General features: G+C 35.6%; 1 protein-coding gene across 1 annotated transcript in view; it reads right to left on the bottom strand.

Moving 5' to 3' along the window:
• Positions 1-6,175: 6,175 nt before the first annotated feature.
• LOC106673786 (photoreceptor ankyrin repeat protein-like) overlaps positions 6,176-24,098 on the bottom strand; it is a 73,562-nt gene continuing 55,639 nt past the window's right edge. The window contains exons 4-6 of the mRNA XM_014406048.2: positions 23,749-23,889; positions 8,417-8,589; positions 6,176-8,361 (exon numbers count right to left, since the gene is read on the bottom strand). Coding sequence (XP_014261534.1) covers positions 8,077-8,361; positions 8,417-8,589; positions 23,749-23,889 — 599 coding nt within the window. The 3' untranslated portion in view covers positions 6,176-8,076. The remainder of the gene's footprint in view (positions 8,362-8,416; positions 8,590-23,748; positions 23,890-24,098) is intronic.

Consider the following 24,098-nt stretch of genomic DNA (forward strand, 5'->3'; position numbering starts at 1 on the left):
ACTTCCCATCTCAACCCCTCCTTTCGAATTTTCCCTCTTTTTTGCCATTTGTAGGTAATTACTAACTAGGGACTAGGTAACTTTTTTCATTTCAACCAATACCTACATAAAGATTCTCATCTCAACCTACACCTTTTGAATTTTCCTGAAAAATGGCAAAAAGGAGGGAACAACATCACGTTGCTCACATCCACAGATATTGGATATCGCTGTGACCTGCAAAACTCTTCAACCAATTGCTTAATTATTGCAGAATTCAAAGATTGGTAGGAGCATCATGTTGTTCCCACCCGGGTGATTGCCTCTTCTGATTTACATCCTTTTTTGTATAAACATTTTGTAGTATGAAATAAAATTGAATACAATGATTAGGTCATCGACGACCCACCTTGCACGCTAAATTACAGCTTAAACCCTTGTCGGGTGTCGTATCGAGGAAGGGTTAAAAAATTTGCCCATCGATCTTCGGTTCCAAGTAGTCCTGTAGCCAATACTTTGAACATTCGGTACTATGAACTTAACAGGATTTTTTTTTAAGTGGTTCTGCTTTGCTCCCAAGACGAAAAAAGATTGAGAACAGAGCGAATCGGCAGGTGTCGAGCAGAAAATATTTCTTGGAAGATTTTATAAACTCGAAGTTGAAAACTGTAAACCCATAAAAATTATGCATTTTCACGTTGTTTTTATCTTTTTATGCATAAAAAACAATAAATATAAAAAAATATGAAAAATACAATTTTATGCAGCGAACTGTAAAAACGTGCATTTTCATGCAAAATAAGATTTGTGCAGGAGGACATTTTTTCCATGATTGAACAATTTGATTTCATTGCAATCAGAGTGAAAAAATTTGTTTTTACATTAGAGTCAAAAACAGATACATTTTTATCAAGTAATTAAGGTTTTTAGTCGAGATGAAAAAAAGCTAATGGCACGAGCGGGATTCGAACCCACGATCTTCGGCTAGATACGCTGCTGCTCTACCACTTGAGCTATCGTGACCTCGATCCACTCGGACATCAACTTGCTATCTCAACCTCACCTTATCAGTTTCCCTCCTTTTTGCCATTTTTCAAATGTCGTGTAATCGGTTTGGATTCTCGACGACAATTTTTGGTTTTCCTCTTGGTAAACATTAAGGTCAAAACCGTTTCGTCTCTTTGACCCACCAACTCGGTTTTCCTCTTGGTAAACATTAAGGTTCAAAACCGTTTCGTCTCTTCGACCCACCGACTCGGTTTCAAAACTGCCAGGTGGTATGCACCGTCTGCCATGTCCCACTCTCAAAAAAGAAATGATGTCCCTCCTTTTTGCCATTTTTCAACACTCAAAAAGTGAAAACTCAAAAAGGTGGGGTTGAGATAATAGGAAGTTGATGTCCGAGTGGATCGAGGACACGATAGCTCAAGTGGTAGAGCAGCAGCATATCTAGCTGAAGATCGTGGCTTCGAATCCCGCTCGTGCCATTAGCTTTTTTTCATCTCAACTGAAAACTTTAATTAATTGTAATGATTTAATTGGTCAAGCGGACCACGAAATTAATGAATTTTTAACAAGTTTTTATTTTTCATCAACCTCATTATAAACACCTTTTCCCATCTGGTCTGCAAATTTTCAATGTTGGATCAATAAAAATCAATTGGTTTCTGTGCAAAATATAATGGCATTTTGGACATTATTCAGTTTCAAATTTTTTGCCACTTAGAAAATGTTGTACCGAGTGGAATAAATCAGATGGTGCAACGTAGAGCAAGCATGGGTGAGGAATACCTCCTACTCCAGTTCATTAATTTTTCCCAACTACTGCCGCAAATGTTCTTGAATGGTTGAACAAAATTGGTTAAAAGTGTTCGACTGTTCCTCAATTGTCTGACACAGATTTGCTTCCACTTCCGCCCTTAATATGACATTGGTCTTCCTGATCGATACGAGTTGAAAAATTACTACATTTTGCACTTAGAAAACCGCCTTTGGCAAACATCTAATGCATTTGGATAAACATTGCGAATGTTTTTGATTGCATTATTACTTTTGTGAAACTCAAAAATCATAAAATGCCGGATACCTACCTCTTCTGGTACTTGGCTGGTTATTTCTCGATCAAATTGCAAAAAAATTAACATTTAATTATTTATGAGTAACAAGTCGTTCAAGCCTTAAAATATCTTTGTCACAACTTTGAAATACACAATGAGCTGATAAATGACAAACAAATATTGAAATGAGCAGAAACGATATTACTTTATGATCCCCCTAATAAAAAGATACATTTGCACGGGAATCTGGTCTTTAATTAAAACTTTATTATTATATTTTTTGTTTTAAATGTGTTATTTTTTAATTATTTAAAAAAATATGTTCCTTGTCAACAATTATTCTTTAAATACATAATTATGTGATTATTGATTTGTGTAGATAATAAGAAAGTCTTTTTCTTTTTTTGGTATTCTAAAGAGATTTCTGTTCTGTAGCAATTTTTCTTCATTTTTAAGGCATAAAAGCACCAAGAGTCATGATTGCCTTGAAAATATGTTGTTAGCCTTAGAACCCTTGAATATAGGGGTCCGCCATGGATATTGTTCTGTGAATGGGACCCACTGGCTAAAAAGTTTGGAAAGCCCTGAACTAATTGACTGTTGCTTCTAATCTGTAATTGCTTTTAGTCTGCCTTAACGGCGCGACAGACCAACATTTCTGCAACATTCAGAAGTCTTGCGGGTTCAAGGGTCTCCCAATAAAAATATGAAAAAACACATTTTGGAGTGGACGAACCCTTGCAGCAGTAACCATAAATGAAATGCATGTCAGCAAGTTGTGCATTAGGAAACAAAGACTTTAAATCGCCAACCCGAGGAAGTTGTCACCTGATAACATAAAGCAAACTGATTGAATTTAACAATAAAGAACTGAGACGAAATTCAAGAGCCAGACGGATTTTCAGGAAAAATTGAGCTTGCCCCCCTTCATCGAGACCAGTTTTTTTCAACAAAATGCAAAATTTTTGGGCCTTCCAGAAGCGCTATCCAAAAAGGTTGATATACCGCTACAAGCTCATTGAATGGAGAACTTTTGAGGGAATTCAAAAAGCTCCGGGAGTTTGTAGTTATTAACAGTTAACAATCCAACATTTTAAAAAAATTCCAAATTTCAGCATTTTTGTTTTTTCTGAATTTTTCATGCATAATTTTTTCATCAATTCTGCATTGTAAATAGGTTTACTTTCAGCAAATTTAACGTTCTTTCAGTTGGCACAAATCAGATTTTTCTAGTCAGTAATTCTAAATTTATAAGCAATTTAGTGGATCTAAGTCAAAAATTAAAAAAAAATCCAAACCTAAAATTACTTCTTTACCGTTGAAATTGGACAGGGGTTTATAGAAAGTTTTTTGTTCCATATGGTGAGTAGAAACACCTCTTGAAATTTTTGACACTTATCGCCAGTCACCCTGTATATTAGTGCTAATTTTTGGGAAAATTTTTACAAAAAACCCTAACTGTTAATAATGAAAATATGAAAAAAAAATTTAATAGACTTTAAAATCTAGAATCACAAAAACCCTAAATTAATCAGTCTAGAACCCTAGATGATAATTTTAAGTAAATTTCTTGTCTACAATAAAACCAAGATTTCAACATCATGAAAGACCCCTTAAACAGAAAAAATCACTCCGATTTTGGCCTGTTGACATTGTGCTACACTAACAATTCTGGATTTAAATCCCAGAGAGCACATTGCTTTTTAATTGATTATAATATGAAAAAAAGTAATAAGTGATTTGACCCCTTGACCACACCACCCAAATAGTAGTTGGACATTAAGCCCTCCTTTTACATGAATTACTTTATTTATAAACAACAAATTTACAGATTCTAATCTGTAATTGCTTGTAGTCTGCCTTAACGGCGCGACAGACCAACATTTCTGCAACACTCACCTGTCTTGCGGGTTCAAGGGTCTGTAAATGTGAAAAAACACATTTTTTTCATGACTTTTCATCTCCAAACACACAAAGAAGTAAGCATGCCATTTAAAATAATAGTAGTAAAATTTTATTAAAAACAAATTTTTAAAAATCCAGGTACCTTTGGAATCATCTGAAAAAATCTGATGTTGTTTGACATTGTGCAAAAGAATTGATACCTCTAAAAAATTATATATTGTAACTATCACCACCTATATTTAATTGTCTGTAAAATTTTCCACTTCTTGACTCTCTTGAGTTGAAATAGATTTCACCGCCCATTAAACCACCAGTTAAAACCAAAGGAGTATAAATAATATAATTTATCGTTTACGGTGGGAATTGGTCTGTGCGTCAGTGAACAGATATTGAATCAAAACTGGATTTGTCTACACTCGTAATGTTACTCGTTCCTCATTAAAAATGTCACAAAGCCTAAATGTCAGCCAATCAAAAACCCATGAGTGTAGACAGACTCGGTGTATTACAGATTTGGTAAACATGAAAAACGGGTCAAGGATTGATTAAGGAAATAATAAAAATACAACATTTCGAACAACTTATAATTAGGTAGTAATTATATAAATTTAGCTTCGATTCTTATTTTGACCAATAACATGTATATAAAAATTCAAGTTACGTAACATAAAAATCACCTTTTACAGAGAAAAAGGCTCAAAGAAAAAAAATGGATCCTTAAACATTTAACAAGATAAATATCATAATTTGACGGTCCCTTAACCACTTTTATAATGGGATTAGGCATTAATTTTTTGTTAATTGTCATGTCACAGAAGCGATTTAAATAGGAAATGAAAAGTTTAGCTTTAACATTTTTTTTCTTTTAAGATTCAAGTTTCAAGAAGTGATTTGTACCCTGTCCGGTAATTATAATATAATATATATAGATAATACAAGTCTTTTTTTTCTACTTTGTTTGGCTAACCTAAAGATTTTGTTCTGAAGCAATTTTTCTTCATGGAAGACATAATTGTCAAAAATTTTATGTTTGACAATATAATAAAGAATGACGTAAAGATTTGTTTTTTTTAATTTTAAAGAACAACTAGAAGTAATTAATAAAGTGTTTTCAATACAACATAAAAATAAATTTAATAAATTAAAATATATGTAAATTTGTTTATTATAAAATTTGCCAATTGCTCACAACCAAAGCTTGAGAAATATTTTAAAAACTGGTACAAAATATGGATTTTTGAATCACAACTTTTTTTTTTACAGGCCATTTCAAAAAGCCCAAAACTGTCTTAAAATTTTTAAATTCTCCCCTGTGATAGAAAGTATTATATTACTTTACGAGGAAAATAATGAATCATTTAAAATATACAAAAAAGGATGAACAAGGAAGAATATTTGTAATCAAGTACAACTTAAAAAAAATAAATAAACAATAATAAAGGATCAGATGTTTAAGAAAAATTAAAACAATATTAAAAAATTAGTATCTACTTATGCTAATAATAATACAATAAATAGCAAATATAGGGGATTTTCTTCAGCGATTTTTTACAAAATTTTAATCAAGAGATACATTTGGATCAAAGATTTTAATGCTGCAACTGCATCACACTGACCCCCACTTCTGTATTTGATAAATAATATAGTAGAAAATAAATATATATCATTGTGAAAATTTTTATTAAAATTCGATAAATCAATTTCTTAGATGCAGTCGGATTGGGGTTGATGTTCATTTTCTCCAGAAAAATAATCTGTTGTTTCCACTTGTTCAAGTTTTTTATTATTTTATTTGAAATATGCGGTCTTCCTCAGAAACCAAATTTATTGGGCTGATTAATTTACAATGTGTTAATCAAATAAAAGTTCTTGGAAAAGACAGCATGGTTCAAAGTTCGAACAAGAGGAAACAATTCAATTTTCTGGAGAAAAAAGACCTCAAAACCGATTCCAAAACATCCAAGAAATAAGTACATAAATAATACGGTTTATTTGGGAGAAATCATGCGGAAATCAAGTTTCATTATTTAAACATATTTTTAAGGTTTGCTCCAATCCTTATTTCAGTAGCGTTACAAAGTTGTTTTAAAAACAAAAAAGCAAAAGAAAAGTGATACAAGATATATCATTAAATATTTATTAAGTTTAATTTTTTATCTGCATAAATTGGAGCTATATAGAAAAATATTTTACAATTATTTCACATATTTTTTTAAGAAATGAATAATGATAGATTATTTGCTTTACCCGCACTATTCCCCAGCAAAACGTTGACTAAACTCTCGTTATCCATGCTTTCATTATTCGCACTTTCAGTCATCCGCGGTTACCCCCTTAGTTGAGTTTTATCATTTTTCAGTCCCTGACATTTTTTTTTTTTTTATTTGTTTCGATGTCGTGCATACCTATTTTTTTCACCAACTTATTACTCTAATACATAATACAACAAAAATAGATAAAATTAATCAAAGGCTGAATATCAATAATGCCTTTAGTTCCCCAAATGTTTATTTTAATAAATAAATTAAATTTATTTTCTTTTATTTATATTGCATTTTTTAATAATTTTATTAGATTAATTTAATTAAATAAACATCAAATAAACTAATGAACAATTTGATCTAAAGGTTTTATTGATGTTCAATCTTTGATAGTGGTAGTTTAATCAAGGTGGAAATTTATCGACAAATATAAAAATAATTAATTTGTGGTAGTTTCACCACAAAAGAACAAGAATAAATAAAAATAAATAAAATAAATAAATGTTGAGGGAAAAACTAGTAAATGGGGATCATAACATTATTAATCATAGAGATACAAAAAAAAGTAATAATAATAGTTACAACTTGTAAGAATAGAATAAACAAATATGAAGAAAACAAAGAATTTTCATTTTTAAATAGTAGGCATTAATTTTTGTTTTTAACTACATACTCAAATAGCCAACTCTTGACTTTTTTAGAATATGTTTTGAAATTTACTTCACATTTGATCTTATTAGGAACCGTATGGAACCACTTAGGGCCTACATAGCGAAAAAAAATTCAACATAATTTAATTTTGGTTAGGGCAACACGATATTCATAGGACATCTCATATCATATTTAATTATTTTTATATTTGTCGATATAATTTCCGCCTTTGTTAAAAAACAACCTCTCATTTTGTTAAAGGCAAAATGTGGTATTTGAAGAAGAGTGGCAGAGTGTTCCAATTTATATTTAAAAAGCATGAATTTTTTTTCTGTATAAGTTTTTTTTGCATTTTAATATGCACCCCTCAGCATACCAAGGCGTATTGAATTTGTGATTGTATTAGGGCGTAATATATTTTGCTTAGAAGGGAGGTGTTATTGTTATTATTATCTTCTATTGTTTTCCTGCATGACATATACCTTACATTGGTTTTTTTTTTTTTTGGAAAAAAAAACCCTTGAAATATGAATGCATAAGTTCATACATCGCATTGACGACAGTCACGCGATACAGAAAGTGATTGATATGCAGATAGAAAAAAATTTCTTCAAAGCCCGAAATTCAAAGTGTTTCCCATTATTCATGATTTTCGTTATCCTCGGTGATGCTTGGTACATATCCCAAGTAGATAATGAGAGTCTGCTGTATTTACAAGTGATATAATACTTTCTAGGAGATGTTTTTCACCAACGTAATTGTTGTTTTTATTCAGGGAAAAGTACCATTTTGTTTGTACCCTATAAACTGTTTTATGCGATAAATGTAATTATTTTAAACATATAATTGAATAACAAGTGATACATTTTATAAATGCTCATTTCAGCCTTGTCATATTGATGTTCTTCATTTTAATTTTTATGCCTGTTTTTAGATTAAAATTTTTCAAAATAACCAATATAAAAATTTCTATAAATATTTAAATTTTTTCTCTCTATTGTTAGAATTTAATTTTTTTCTACAGTTATAAATCACAGTTTTTTCGGGTTATTCATTAATAAGAAAGCTCACAATAGAATAATTATATACATTAAATAATTCTGTTTGAAGTTATATAGTAGGATATATCTGTTTAATGATCCATAGAACAATTTAACAAAAATCAAGGCTTCGCTTATAAATGTCTTTAAATAATATGCTTCTAGGATGTTAAAAATTGTGTATTACTTTTTTGGTTTGAGTTCTGTATATGAGTGGATATCGTTTGGAGAAGTCACTTGGAGTTTCGGTACAGTCAGAGGCCTGATGAGAGTTTTGACAATCGGAGGTACTTTGGCGGGCGCCGGAAGGGCTGGGGTCGAGGCACAGAACGCTGCGGAAGTGATGTGTGTCACCAGGTTGTAGCTCTGGGTCTTGGGCCTGAGGACCTTCTTCAGCTTTGACGCGAGCCCTCTGCCTGTTGTCACCGGTGGCAGTGTAGACGGTGGGAACAATACTCCTCCGATCACCTGAGATGACACAAGGTTGAAATATATTCGGTTATATTATGGTAGTGTGACGTACCTGCGGGCCTAGAGAAGGATCGCTTCCCCATCTACCGCTGCTGGTGCCTTTCTCAAGCAGCTTACTCCTGCTGTGCCTTTCGATCATCTCAGCGCAGCTATACCTCCCACAGTACCTCGCCCACTCCTCTGCCCTCAGACCTCTTCCATGATCTCTAACTGTTGGTGAAGCACCTGAAAGCCAGGTTATTTTAATTTTTAGGAACCACTGTGACAAAGCTTATGAATCATAACATTATTATTAGTAGTGTATTCAGTTTAATTACTTTTGAAAAATATTTTGCTTCTTGTCAATAATTATTGTTTAAATAGATGATTATGATGATTGATTTACATGTTAGTATGCTCTAGCAATGGGTTAAGGACAAAAGAAGTCAATCCTCAAAAGACAGAGCTATTGTCCTCAAATATAAGGACAACATTCTGCTCCGCACCAAATCAGCAATGCATCTAGATGTGTCTCTTGGCCTTTTAAGCTGACATACATGCTATCAATGTTTGGCTGTTCAACGATGTAAAAAGGTCCCAAAGGAGTTCTTGGTAATGAACAAGCAGACAAATTAGCTAGTGAAGGATCTGCAGGATCATAAGCCCAGAACCTTGGGGTAATATGATCAACTACAGACGCGTCCATGTCAGAATGGGTCTACAAAAAAAGACCTCCAGAGGTGCCAAGCTCAGTAAACTCATGATTAAATAACCTGTACCAAAATTGACAAACATATTGCTACAGTTAGGTAGGGTAAAACTCAGAGTGACAGGGCCATAGGTGACGCATCTGAGATAATACCTACACCATAAAGGTTTAGTCTACCCCATTTCTAGGTGGAAGAAACTTCCACTTATATTGTCTTAATCGCTTCATGGGGACATAAGCCATAGTACCAAGATGACCCGAGAAAATAAATTGCAGACCTCCTTTTTGAAAGGTTGACACAAAACAAAAGGACGGACATACTCTAGCAGTACAGACGTAGTGAACTTATGATTAAAAACCCTTAAAACTGCCAAAGACATTGTTACAGTTAGAAAGGGTCAAACTGAGGGGAGTGTCACAGCTACCGGTGGACATCTGAGAAAGCACCTGTAATATGGTCAAATTCAATAATGACCCCATTTGTAGGTTATGTAGTGAGGAGGAAGTAACAATCTTCAAATGTAAAGCAACAGCTCAATGGAGACCAAGGGTACCAAGAAGACCCAAGGAAAAGAATTAAGCAATGACAGTCAATAACCTACTGCTTCTTAAAAGGATCGCGTTCATTGAACTGCACTAAGGATCAAGGAAAACACAATAAGCTCAGACGGTGCTTGGGGAATATAAAACTTCCTGCTTCCTATATCACCATTCCCTTATCACCATCATTACATTGAAAAGCAAGAAGAACTTCCTCAAGCAATTAGTGGACACCTGGTGGAGAGCGACTTCTACTACTACCTACAAAACACAATTATGAAAGACCAACTCTGGAATATGGACAGGAAGTTGTTGTTTCTGCATTCAATTACACCCTAAAACCTTTGGGCATTGCAGAATAAAGCAATGCCTATTCTGGCAATGGAGGTTGAGCACTTTGAACTCAGAAGGTAAAAAGCGGGTTTAACTTATATGAGCCAAAAGTATGAATGTGGATTATTGGAGGATGGAAGAAACTACCTGGCTTTATACTGCAATATTCAACTAGTCAACAGACAGCCAATTAAGGTCTCAGGCCTGTTGCATGAAACAGTGGCACAATTGAACTTGCTAACTTGCTACATGAAGTAAGGTAACAATGCCAGACTGGGAATTGAGGGAAATTAACGAGCAGTACCCAAGACTGGCTATGTGTGTACTTTCTACTCAGTCAATCAGGGTGTATTAGCACGATTTCAAACCCTCTGCAATGCAAGTCCAACTTTGATGATTATTACCATTCCATTAGCCTTAAAGTAATTAAGGAACCTCACCAAGGCCAACAAGTACTGGTGGTCTCATAGAGTGCTGTTTTAGCTGCTATTAGCAAGCAGCAGTCTGGTCATCGTCTCTGAAGAGGTAAAGACTAATAAGTGACCTCTCTCTTTACTAAAGGAAACTGAGCCGTGTTCCAATGGGTCCTGGCCACTGCGACCTGATTGGTCTGGTATAAGCTGATGAACTAGCTAAGAAGGGTGAAGGGTGAACCGGATTGCACAAAGAATAATCAAAGACTGTAGTGACTACCTATAGTTAACAATTTATCCCCTAGTAGTCACCACTGGTCTCGCCTTCCATGATTCATCCAATGAGCTTGCAGCAGCTCTGAATATAAGCAGGGTCAACCTGCTTATTTCAGTCTTTTCGACGAGTTCTCAACTCTCACTAATGGAGCAAGCAGTCAGCACTGGCTACAGTAGAAAGGGTACGCGCAGCATCGTCTCTCGCATTCTCAACAGCCAATGTGGCTGCCAGCTGCTTAAGTCCCTTCGCTTGCTACCGACTCTCACGTCATTTTTCATCCTTGGTCTGATGCTTAGAATTTGAGGTGGGATGTGGTGACCACTTGCGGTTAAAAGTTATCCATTAGTTTCCTCCACGGTCCAACAATGGTCTCGTCTTCCAAGATACATCCAATGAGCTTGTAGCAGCTCTGAATTTAAGCAGGGTCTCAACCTGCTTATTTCAGACACTTCGACGAGTCTCAACTCTCACTAACGTAGCAAGCAGTCAGCACGGGCTACAGTAGAAAGGGTACGCGCAGCATCGTCTCTCGCATTCTCAACAGCCAAAGTGGCTGCCTGCTGCATAAGTCTATTTGCTCGCTACCAAGTCTCACGCCACTCTTCATCCTTGGAAAGCACAACAATTTTGGGTAGGATGTGGTAACCACTTGCGGTTAAAAGTTAGCCATTAGTTTTCTCCACGGTCCAACAATGGTCTCGTCTTCCATGATCCATCCAATGAGCTTGCAACAGATCTGAATATAAGCAGGGACTCAAACTGCTTATTTCAGACACTTCGACGAGTCTCAACTCTCACTAATGGAGCAAGCAGTCAGCACTGGCCACAGTAGAAAGGGTACGCGCAGCAACGTCTCTCGCAATCTCAACAGCCAAAGTGGCTGCTTGCTGCATAAGTCCATTCGCTCGCTACCAAGCTCACGCCACTCTTCTTCCTTGAAAAGCTCAACAATTTTGGGTAGGATGTGGTAACCACTTGCGGTTAAAAGTTATCCACTCGTTTGGTCCACGGTTCAACAATGGTCTTGTCTTCCACGCTGCAAGCTCATTGGCAGCTTTATATATAAGTAGCGTTCAACCTGCTTATTTCAGACTCGTCGACGAGTTTTCAACTCTCACTAATGGAGCAAGCAGTCAGCACTAGCTACAGTAGAAAGGGTACGCGCAGTATCGTTTCCCAACAGTCGACGTGTCTGTCTGCTGCACGAGTCCCTTCGATCGCTACCGAGTCTACCGACTTCCTCTGCATCGTCAATCGGTTCCAGCCATAATACCGGTCCGTCTCAGGAGACGTTGCCCTGCTCTGGCCAGTGTATCATTACTATTGAAATAATAATTATTATTATACTTTTTAAAATCTAATGGTTTTTATTATTTTGATATAAATTAAACCCGGATGAATTCAAACAGCGGAACTACCGTTGTTGGTGCCTTGTCGCTAGTTGTCAGTCAAGGCGATGAAATTCCAGTTTGTCTCTTTTTCATTATTTCAACACCGGCCACTTTAACCTTTATTTTGACCTTTTTATTTATAGTTCTACAAAATGGATTCACTTTCACCAAGAAAGCAGCCTAAACAACCCAAGTTTATTGCCGTGTTTCAAAAAATAAACTTGTTACGAAATAGGGAAGAGGGAGCCGTGCTCTATTGAAACAAGGATTCATTCTCATTTGATTTACGGTGTGGGTTTCTGCCTTCCTGCGCGATCGAGAAACCTTTCTCATTTGCCAATATTTTACGTCTCTAGGAGAATATAGATCACTGATTCAAACGTGTAACAGACATGGAATAAGTGACCTTTGAGATGTTAAAATAATAATTTATTAGAGAGGAAAGGCTTTATGCTAGCATAACTCGCAAAATCATTCGAACTGGCCGAAATAGGCGACAGTAAAATCTAAATTGCTCAAAGATTTAAGGTTTGCTTATGGTTAGGGATCCGAAGATATTAATGATTAATTAGTGAAGTATTGTGGGATTGGGTAGTTAATTTGATCGTTTCGAGGTTAATTTTCGACTATTGATGTTCAAAATCCCATTGCTGACCCGTTATCGTACAGAAGTAACTTATCCTTGATCGGGAGCGAAAGATTGTTAGCCAAGAACGCCCGGCGAGGGTAAGTTGCCTGGAGTTGGGCAAGTCTTATCGAGATCTTATCAACCCAAGGGCTTTTTTAGGTCTGGCAAATATGCCGTATATTTACAAACAAGGTCGAAGCCAGGGTGTATTTTTAGAAGAATCGCACCGGACGGTTTTTTAAAACGGGTCTTTTTTTAACCGGCACTGAAGAGACATCATCAGTGAACCTGCATAAGTTCGTGATGAGAAATCAAATCTGCGAAGCCAGCCGAATAAATAACACATCTGGCTTCACTGTGGTCTATTATAATAGCATAATTTTACGAAAAATCCAATCTTTTCATAGACCAAAGTTCAGATGAACGATTGGTATAACGGTGCCCTAGACAAAAATAAAAATTTTACCTGTCCACTAATTGCTTTGAAACCTGCTTAAAATCGGCCTGCCTAATGAAACCAAAACAATTGTGTGGTTTGGTCATTTTGGCTGATAGATTTGCACGGCATCAGTAGTGGGTCATACACTGCGTATAGTAAAATTATATGATAGGCCAAATCAGCGAAGATAAAAGTTTGCAAATCCTTGACCATCACCCATCATCTCAGTACATACGGTGAGTGTAGTCTTTTACCATCCAAGATTCATGCTGCAACACGCAGGCCAAACCAATGGCGGATCCAGATTGGTTATGGGGGGGGGGGTGTAAAAATTTCGATTTTTTTGCACAGGGGACCTAAAAACGTGCAAATTGAGAGAAAACTCTACACATCAAATTCACTAGTTTCGTGGTCCGCTTGAACACTTAATATCTTTCAATTAATTAAGGTTTTTAGTTGAGATAAAAAATGGCAAAAAGGAGGGAAAATTCAAAAGGTGGGGTTGAGATGGGAAGTTAGTGTCCGATTGGATCGAGGTTGATAGCTCAAGTGGTTAGAGCAGAGGTGTATCTAGCCGAAGATCGTGGGTTCGAATCCGGCTCGTGACATTGACTTTTTATCTCAACTAAAAATCTTAATTAATTGAACCCTACACATCGTTTTTCTTCCGAACGCAATATTTTCCCCATCTTCAAAGGGAAAAACTGAAAAAAACCATATAATTGAAACTTTTGAATAGTTTAATTTCAAAAAGGCATATATTTTCAGAAGTTTCCAAAATGGTTTTCCATCATAGTCTGCGATGTAAATGGTTTTAGTCACAACATTAACGAATACAAAAAAATTATCGTCAACTTAGAGGTTATAGGTTCAATCAAGAGATCGAATAAGAAGATTAGAGGCAGAAATCAGAAAAGCACCAAAAGGACATGATTAATCACGAAAAAAATCATGGACTACAATGTAATTTTTTAGCACAAAACATAAACGAATAAAAAAAACCCTCACGGCAGTAAGGAGTGAGAGGTAGACTTTTTTCACCAACATTAATGAATACAAAAAAATTAATCACCAACTTAGAGGTTATAACGTCAAGAGATCGGATAAGAAGATTAGAGGCAGAAATCAGAAAAGCACCAAAAGGACATGATTAATCACGAAAAAAATCATGGACTACAATGTAATTTTTTAGCACAAAACATAAACGAATAAAAAACCCCTCACGGCAGTAAGGAGTGAGAGGAAGACTTTTTTCACCAACATTAATGAATACAAAAAAATTAATCAACAACTTAGAGGTTATAACGTCAAGAGATCGGATAAGAAGATTAGAGGTAGAAATTCAAAAAACCCAAAAGGACATGTCTAATCACGAAAAAATCATGATCTACAATGTAATTTTTTAGCACAAAAAAACAAACGAACATAAAAAACCCTCACGGCAGTAAGGATTGAAAGGTAGATTTTTTTTCACAACATTAAGAATATAAAAAATTAATCACCAACTTAGAGGTTATAACATCAAGAGATCGAATAAGAAGATTAGAGGTAGAAATTCAAAAACACCAAAAGGACATGTCGAATCACGAAAAAATCGTGATCTACAATGTAATTTTTTAGCACAAAAGATAAACGAACAAAAAAACCTCACGGCAGTAAGGAGTGAAAGGTAGATTTTTTTCACGAATATTAAGAATATAAAAAATTAATCACCAACTTAGAGGTTATAACATCAAGAGATCGAATAAGAAGATTAGAAGTAGAAATTCAAAAAACCCAAAAGGACATGTCTAATCACGAAAAAATCATGATCTACAATGTAACTTTTTAGCACAAAAAAACAAACGAACATAAAAAACCCTCACGGCAGTAAGGAGTGAAAGGTAGATTTTTTTCACGAACATTAAGAATATAAAAAATTAATCACCAACTTAGAGGTTATAACATCAAGAGATCGAATAAGAAGATTAGGGGTAGAAATTAAAAAACACCAAAAGGACATGTCGAATCACGAAAAAATCATGATCTACAATGTAATTTTTTAGCACAAAAGATAAACGAACAAAAAAACCTCACGGCAGTAAGGAGTGAGAGGTAGATTTCTTTCTTTTGCAGAATCAATCCAGCGGTGTTAAAAATTTGCTACTTTAAAAATTATAAAATAATTTGAAAACAATGGGTATATATTATTATTTATTTTATACAAAACGTAACATCTTGTTCTCATATTTCTATTAGGAAGGTAGAATCTTTAAAGAATTCTAAACCTTTAGTTTATGATATTCGGAAATCGTGAGATGCGGTCTGGTGTGACTAGGTTTCAGAAAACCATTTTCTTTATCGTGCCAACGTTTCGACCTTTATTGAGATCATCTTCAGCGCTCAAAGTGTTTGCTTGCGTGTCTTGGGGCACTCTCAACACGATACGCAAGAATGGCACAATTACGCAGAAAACGAACACTTTGAGCCCTGAAGATGATCTCAATAAAGATCGAAACGTTGGCACGATAAAGAAAATGTTTTTCTAAAAGCTACGTCACACCGGACGGCATTTCACGACCGCCTGAATCAACTAACGGTCACTAAACATCACACACCTCAAACCACTTTGATCATATCTGTTCGTTCCACGCTAATTATCAAACATCTCGCAAATTGCCTTCAGTTACATATTATATGCAAAACATCTGTCAATATACCGCAGAGCTGTTTAAATCGACATTATTGGGCCCTTGTTCTCCATGACAGACAAAGGCGGTTCATCGATTTACCTCGTACACCTTTGTAGATCCATTATTCGCCCGGCCTACTGACTTTGGCCGAACCGTTTCCCATTGCACAACCGTCGTTAATCATTTTAACGACTTTTTGAAAAACTTGCGCTCCAACCTTGACAAACTGGACACAATTTCCTCGGTGACGCCTCCGGGTCGCAGAGGCCACACAGAATTCGAAGCAACTTTATTTTAGTACAATTACAACTTGTATTCGTACTTTTTTAAAAGACTCTTTTAATATTTTGTATGAAGAATTTGTCCAAATTGTTATTAATAATAACATAAGTAATTATGACTGCTAAACATATATGGATTGTTATTAATTATCGAATAGTCTGCTAATCTGCTAGTTCAGTTCTTTCCTTCGGCTCTCCTGTTCTAAGACTTCAATACGTCTTTTTTTCTTTTTTTTTTTTTTTTTTCTTTTTTGTATAGGCCAGGTGTTGTTCGACGGTGTAAAACAGTGTTACAACACAAAAGCCTTTCTGTTCAGGCTGGTTACAGGTGTTATTAAAAAATTACATTGTTTTTCTTTCTATGTTTTAAAAGAAGAAACCAAACTGTTTTTTTTAAATTATTTTATTTAACTCTTGTGTACATACACATTATGTTTTGCTAATAATAAACTCGAAAAGTGTGATTAACATGACATTTGAGGGTGGGTCTTGCCCTATGGCAGTCTACACAATAATTCACTGGAGTAATAATTTGAGATAAATAAATATCTCATTAATAAGTAAATTAACCTACTTTTTTGTTTTTATCTATAATCATATAACGTCAGGCCCACGTTTACACTTATTTACATTAACACATATTTACAATCTGTAGTCAGTATGATGCTTTCTTTTGAGCCGTCTTTGTTGACGGGGTGGAGATTTGCTGGAATTTGCGCAGTTGCCGGATTCGGGTGGGAGTCAGGTTTGGCAAGCAGCATCGGGTATCTCTTCTTTAGTTCGTCTTCTACCGATGTCAACGATATTTCATGGTGTTCATTTCTTACGAACCAGGGCTCGTTTGTTATTAACCGTAATACACGGTTCTGCAGCGTTTGTATCCTTTTTATTTGCGAGGCGGATGCAGAACACCAAATGGGCGAGCCATAAAACCAAATTGGTTTTATTAGGATTAGATAAAAGAGTCGCTTAAGTGGAATTTGGACAGAATTGCTAGAGAGAATTGGTTTGTTATTGCGAATACGCAAGCGAATTCTCGTTACACATGAGGATATGTGGTTATTCCAGGTGAGATGCGAGTCCAAGTGCAGCCCTTGAGGTACATTAGTTCCACCGAGTACTATATGTGAGGGCCTTGAGGTCTTCTTATAAGTGAAGTTAATGAGTTTGGACTTAGTTGAATTCAGCTTAACTTTCCACTTGGATGCCCAATCATCAATTTTTTGGCAGTAATTCCGCATCTTCGTTTCTGCATCACTGAGCGTGATACTTTGGGACAGTACTGCTTGGCTATTTCGATATTGCTATCTGCTGGAAAGTCATGCTCGTACAGAATGTAAAGGAACACTTCCTTGAGGAACACCCGCTATGATGCTGTTTACTTCAGAGTTCGCTGCTTTATAGCTGACAAAAAATTTCTGTCGGTCACATAAGATTTCACCAGCCGGTAGTATGCATCGGGTAGTAAGTTTTTAATCTTATATAGAAGGCCCTTACGCCACACGCGATCAAAGGCCTTTTCGGTATCTATAAATAAACCTAGACAATAATTTTTTCCTCATAAGTTTGTAGTATTTTATCCACTACTCTGTGGAGTTGCCACGGACAAGAATGAGATGCTCTGAATCCAAATTGGGTGTTCGGTATTACAGGACTTAAATAACTCAGAAGCTTTGGAAATAGTCGCTCGAGGATCTTTGATAGTGCAGACAACAAACTTATTGGTCGATAACTGGTCGGTATATCCCATTCTTTTTTGGCTTTATGTATAGGTACCACTTTAGCAATTTTCCATTTTTTTGAAAAGTATGCCGTTAGAAGGATGCCATTGTATATTTGTGTTAACAGTACGAGACATTTTCTAGGCATATGTAACAATAGTGGCCTTACGATCATGTCCATACCTGGTGCTGTTTTGGTTTATTTTTTGAAAATAATCTCCTTTAGAGGTTTAGAGCTCTTTAAAGATTCTACCTTCCTAATAGAAATATGAGAACAAGTTCGGAAAATTTCCCCTGAAATGTTTGCTGTTTGTCTTTAATAGAATAATTTCCATTTGAATAGTTTATTTGAAAAGTTTTGTATTTTTCTGGGAGGAATCAGTATTTTGCTCCGTATGAATCTTTCTTCCTGATAGAAATAATTCTTTTTACTAGTTAAATTGATTTATTAGTTTGCTTAACTGGGACCAATTAAAAACATATAGGTTTTCGTTAATATTTTGGGACTTCTTGAGAAAACCCGGTCATTAAAGCCACAGAGTTAAGAAGGAAATGTAGTTGACATGAAATCGCAGTATCTTTATATTGGTGCATTAAAGGAGTATAAATTATTATTCGAAAATCGTGAGATGCCGTCCGGTGTGACGTAGCTTTTAGAAAAAACATTTATCGTGCCAACATTTCGATCTTTATTGAGATCATCTTCAGGGCTCAAAGTGTTGGTTTTCTGCGTAATTGAGCCATTCTTGCGTGTCGTGTTGAGAGTGCCCCACGACACGCAAACAAACACTTCGAGCGCTGAAGATGTTCTCAATAAAGGTCGAAACGTTGGCACAATAAAGAAAATGTTTTTCTGAAACCTACGTCATTCCGAATAATCATAGACTAATGGTCATTAATCACCACACAGTATAAATTATTTTAAAAATTAAATAACGTCACAAAATGAGTTCCAGATCAAATAATTTATTAACTCTTATATTCTTTCCAACTCCATAGACGCAGAACATGGTTTTTGGGGTTTTAATTAAATTTGCTTACTGTGTTTTATCAATTATTCTATAATGACTTTCCCAATTATTTTTAAATTTATTCACTGAGAATTTTAATATTATAGGTTATTTCTTTCAATTAATTAAGCTTTTTATGTAAGGTTTAGGTTGAAATGAAAAAATTAGTGTCACGAGCGGGATTCGAACCCACGACCTTCGGCTAATACGCCGCTGCTCTAACCACTTGAGCTATCACGACTTCGATCCACCCGACACCAACTCCCCATCTCAAGCAAAAATCTTTCGAATTTTACCTCCTTTCTGCCATTTTTCAAATGTCATGTAATCAGGATTCGATTCTCGGTGACTTCTGAAGTGGCCACGGTGAGATCTTATTGAACATATACTTCGTTTTACTTATAAATCCATTGTATTTAGAGTTCTGTTTGACCAGATTACTTCTTTCAATTAATTAATCTTGCTATAGATTATTTACGTTGGGTTGAGGGTTGGGGTAGAAGGGATTTGAAAAAGTAGGACATGGCACAAAACAGGTTGAGAAGCACTGGTTTAACAATAGTTGCTTACTTTTACTGTTCCATGGCGGATTTTGAGGTTGAGGAAATTTTTTTGATGATGTTCAGTAGAGGGCAAGACTGTTTTCAATGAGAACGTACCCTGAGTACATTTTTTTATCAGTGTTGTCCTCCACTTTTGCACCGGTCTTCGATAAACTAAAGATGTTCTGGGGTGTTCGAGGTTACTTGGATAGGATTCGATTTAGATGGCAAAGTTGCGGTTCTTGGTATCGGGGTGTGCACATAGCTCAGCAGTAAAGATGATATAAAGTATGTGACCATGAATGCACCCTTGTGGGACACCGCTTGTATTCTGGAGCAGTTTACAGGATCCTAGGATACACGGAACTGGAGGAGTTCCCCTGAGCACAGCAGTTGTACAACTTATTGTACTCTATCCCTGGCTCCATTTTTTGAGCCTCGTAACACGAGTGTGAATTTGAGAATTTTCTATCAAAGAAACTCAGTTTTGAAGAGGGTTGGGGCCAAATCCAGGGTCGCTGAGATCCGATCCCGCCCCTTCCATTGATGAGTGCCGTGTCAATTTCTTTCAATTACGGCCATTGGTCCCCTTAGGCGTTCGTAAAAGGTCCAGAGGCGACGGTGGGGATCGAACCCACGACCTCGGGATCTACTAGCCGACTCACGTCCTTTTTTGATTGGGAATGTCTAATGAGGCTCTGACACATTAAAAACCGTTCTATTGTATCGAATTTACTTGTTATTTCCATGCGGTACAGAGACAATTTTTCAGCGTTACGTGACACCTGAGAGGATTTGAATAGAGTTTTGTGTCCGTAGCATTGTAGGTGTAAAATGACTAATTCTCAATGTCAAAAAATCAAGTCAACGTCTCAACGTCGAATGTTCAACACTGCTTTTAGAACCCAAGAGTGTCCGGGGTTATCGGCAAACGTGTCAAATTGGCAGTTCTTGTCATAACTCCACCACCGCGTCGAATTAGCATAAAACCGCCCCCCCCCCATGAATAAATTATACGAATATCGGCCTAGATAAACAAGGATAAATCAAAACTGTATCATGACGGCCATGGTTTTGGACAGACACCTCCGTTACCCTCAGTCAGCAGAAAAGTGATTACGCAGGTGCATCCCCGCGATAGCCAACATAATTGCTTCAGAATATTGTATCAACTTGAGAAACCACGCGATACTGTTTTGCACGCGAACAACATTCCCTACTTTTCTCCATCAGCATGAAAAGCAGTTATTACAATGAAGGTGTTTGCTTAGTTACGTCACTTAATTTGAATACTTAATTTGTCTATTTATTCGTATAAAAAACAGAAAAAAGAGAGACAGTTTTAAACATTAAAGACTAACGATTAAGTCTTCATTTAAGCAAAACTACAAAACAATCTTTTTTTAATTTTTTTAACGTTGAAAAAAATTCTTAAGTTATTAATACGCCCAAGCTTTTCTCCTGTGAAGTAAGCGATCAATATCAGGAAAACATAATTTTCAGACGATTGGATAAAATATTTCAAAAATCATACAATTCAATAAGTCCTAGCTTATATGTATAATTAGAAGTGGTCTGGTGTGATGTAGGTTCAGTAAAATATTTTCTTTACCGTGTGACGTTTCGATCTTTGTTGAGATCATCTTCAGTGCCTGGGATTTATAAACATTACAATGTAAGAAATTATACAAATATAAGATACGATATATGAATACCAGGCCCTGAGAATGATCTCAATAAAGATCGAAACTTTCAATTAATTAAGGTTTTTAGTTGAGATAAAAAGCCAATGTCACGAGCGGGATTCGAACCCACGACCTTCGGCTAGATACGCCGCTGCTCTACCACTTGAGCTATCGTGACCTCGATCCACTCGGGCACCAACTTCCCATCTCAACCCCACCTTTTGAATTTTTTCTCCTTTTTGCCATTTTTTTAATATTATATTTTACCCACTAGCAACAATAAGAATTTAGAGAAAAGTAGCAATAATAAAGATTTTCCTGGATTTTCCGAACATAATCAATCACAAACTGTAAATTTAAAAGTTGAGAAAAGGAATATAATAAGTTAATTATATTTGCTGGTCTGATTGACCAAATTACTTCTTTCGATTAATTAATCGTTTTTTGTAAGGTCTTGGTTGAAATAAAAAAGATAGCGTCTCGAGCGGGATACGAACCCACGACCGTCGGCTAAATACGCCACTACTCTACCACTTGAGCTGTCGTGACTTCGATCCACTCGAACAAATATCCCATCTCAACCCCTCCTTTTGAATTTCCCCCCGGAAAAACTTATATTGGAAAGTCATGAGATGTAAGTGTTTTTTTATTTTTATTTAAGGGTAGTAATGCTTTAGGGCGGTTTTATGTTTAATCATGACAAGAGGAAGAAAAGTTCCCTCTGGAATTGGACACCTGTTGAATCATCAATTGCTCCCTGGCGTTCTACTTATCGTAGAACTTTTATAATTCAATATTCTTTTTTTCTTTTGTGTTAAGCAAGAGTTTCTTGCATGGAAACAAAGTATTTCCCAGGTTCTACAAGCTATTATAGTAAAGTTGTTACTAAATTGCCGGCAGCAATTTTACCAACAGTAAAGCAAAGGGAATGAACAAGAGACCTGTAAGTACAAGCAAGGCGAATTTCTCATAGAGGATTATAAATACGAAAACTTGCCTTCATCAAAATTAAAGATATAGTTTGAATTTTTGGCGGTTTTGTAAGAATTTTTTAAACACCTGACTGCCATTAGGCAAAATAAGTGTCTTTTAAAAATTTTATTTAGCCTACACATATTTTGCTTTATCACTTGAGCTATCGTGACCTCGATCCACTCGGACACTAACTTCCCATCTCAACCCCAACTTTTGAATTTTCCCTGAAATTGCCATTTTTCAAATGTCGTGTAATCGGATTGGATTCTCGACGACAAATGAAATGGCCACGGAGGCCAATACTTCATTTTAAATAATTAAATTCACTAATTTCGTGGTCCGCTTGACCAATTAATATATATATAGACGAATTAATTCATAATCTTAAACATTCAAAAACTCGTTGAAACCGTAAACTAATATAAAAGTTAAAAAGACTTAAAAAGATAATTAAGAAATAACATAAAAGAAAAGAAACTAAAATAATGCACGATCACTCTGGATCAATTTATGCTCTGGAAGAAAAAAAGCAAATTCAGTTCTTACTGCCAAGTTTTCGACCTTTTTTAAAGTCATCATCAGGGCCTATATTAATTTCACATTACGAAAAACATAATTATACAATTGATTTAACATTTGGGTTTCATAATGTGAAATTAATATAGGCCCTGATGATGACCTTAAAAAAGGTCGAAAATTGGCAGTAAGAACTGAATTTGTTTTTGTGTTCAAGGTTTCACTTTCATCCAGAGTGTTCGTGAGTGAAAAAGTGGTAGATACTTTTAACATTGAAAACTAAAATAATTCTAAATTGAGTATACTTTGCTCTTACTTCTTTTAATAGAGAGAAAAACGCAGCATAAGAACTAGGAATGCTCTTAGATTCAATTAAGGACTTGGAATCTTCTTTCTTCGCATAAAATACAATTCACTATTTACAATAATTCAATTTTCTTGAACATTTTTGCCCTGCGCCATTGAACTGAGCCTTCGTGCAACCCGGATTTGTCAGTGAAATCAATGTGCACCGAGAGGATCCAATATCCATAACATTTTGACCTAAAGTAGTTGCTAAAGCTAAAGAGGTGGAATTTGAAAACTGACAGACTTCATTATCATTATTGATGGCAGTTTTTTTTTGTTGGTTGTCAACATGTTTAGATATGTATATATATNCCGTGTGTGTGTGTGTGTGTGTGTGTGTGTGTATATATATATATATATACAAATAAATTTTAAATCATGAATGTATCAATGCTCCACATTGCGATTATTGATCCCTTGACACTAATGAATAGTTTATTAAAAAGATTGGTCCGTTATTATGACAACTGTGCCATTTTTCCTAATAAAGCTCGACACCGAACTAAAAAATGCCACTTTTCGTGAATGGACACAGCGCGTAGCAGGATTCAAATGGTGCTGCCTACCAGCTAAGAGGTAATCCGGTTTTTTGAAGTCGTTTCACTTTTCTTGTGGGCGTACGTAATGGCTGTGCAATGTAGAGTATTCATGAGTAGTTTCTTGGAACACGTTTAAGTATTTACCAACAGGGGGAATATTTCTGGACTTGAGAGTTAATATAAACCCTTTTTGTAAAATAGATAAGTTTTTAGGGTGGATAGACACTCGCGTTTGCGTTTGCGCGTTACTATCAATTTAGCACGGGTTGGGTTAGGTTAAGAATGTTTAGGTTAAGTAAGGGTTAGTTAACCCACTGATAAGGCATTTTTGGGGCTGTTTTAATTAGGATGAAATTACAATTATAAAACAATAAATTAGTGTTTACCTGCAAAAAGAAGTAGTTTGGCACATTTCGTCCGTCCTTGGATTGCTGCTTTCATGAGCGGTGTGAATCCTAAAATGTTCCTGGCATCGACTTCTATCTCCTCGACTCTGTCTAAGAGAAGGCTCACAACCTCTACCTGGCCTGTACACAGAAATATTCTTTTTAGGTTACATGAGCGATTAGTTACTACATACAAGTAAAAAACAAAAACACAAAATCTCGTGCTTTTAAGAAGTTTTATGAATCAAAAGGATGTCCTGAACACGAGGATTTTACGGTGAAACTTATCAGTTCTCTTGGTATTGTTTCATATTGGGTTTTGATTTGGGAAACATTGCTTATGAAGGTTC

The sequence above is a fragment of the Cimex lectularius genome, unplaced genomic scaffold, assembly GCF_000648675.2.
Source record: "Cimex lectularius strain Harlan isolate CLEC.00 unplaced genomic scaffold, Clec_2.1 scaffold6, whole genome shotgun sequence".
Lineage (NCBI taxonomy): Eukaryota > Metazoa > Arthropoda > Insecta > Hemiptera > Cimicidae > Cimex > Cimex lectularius.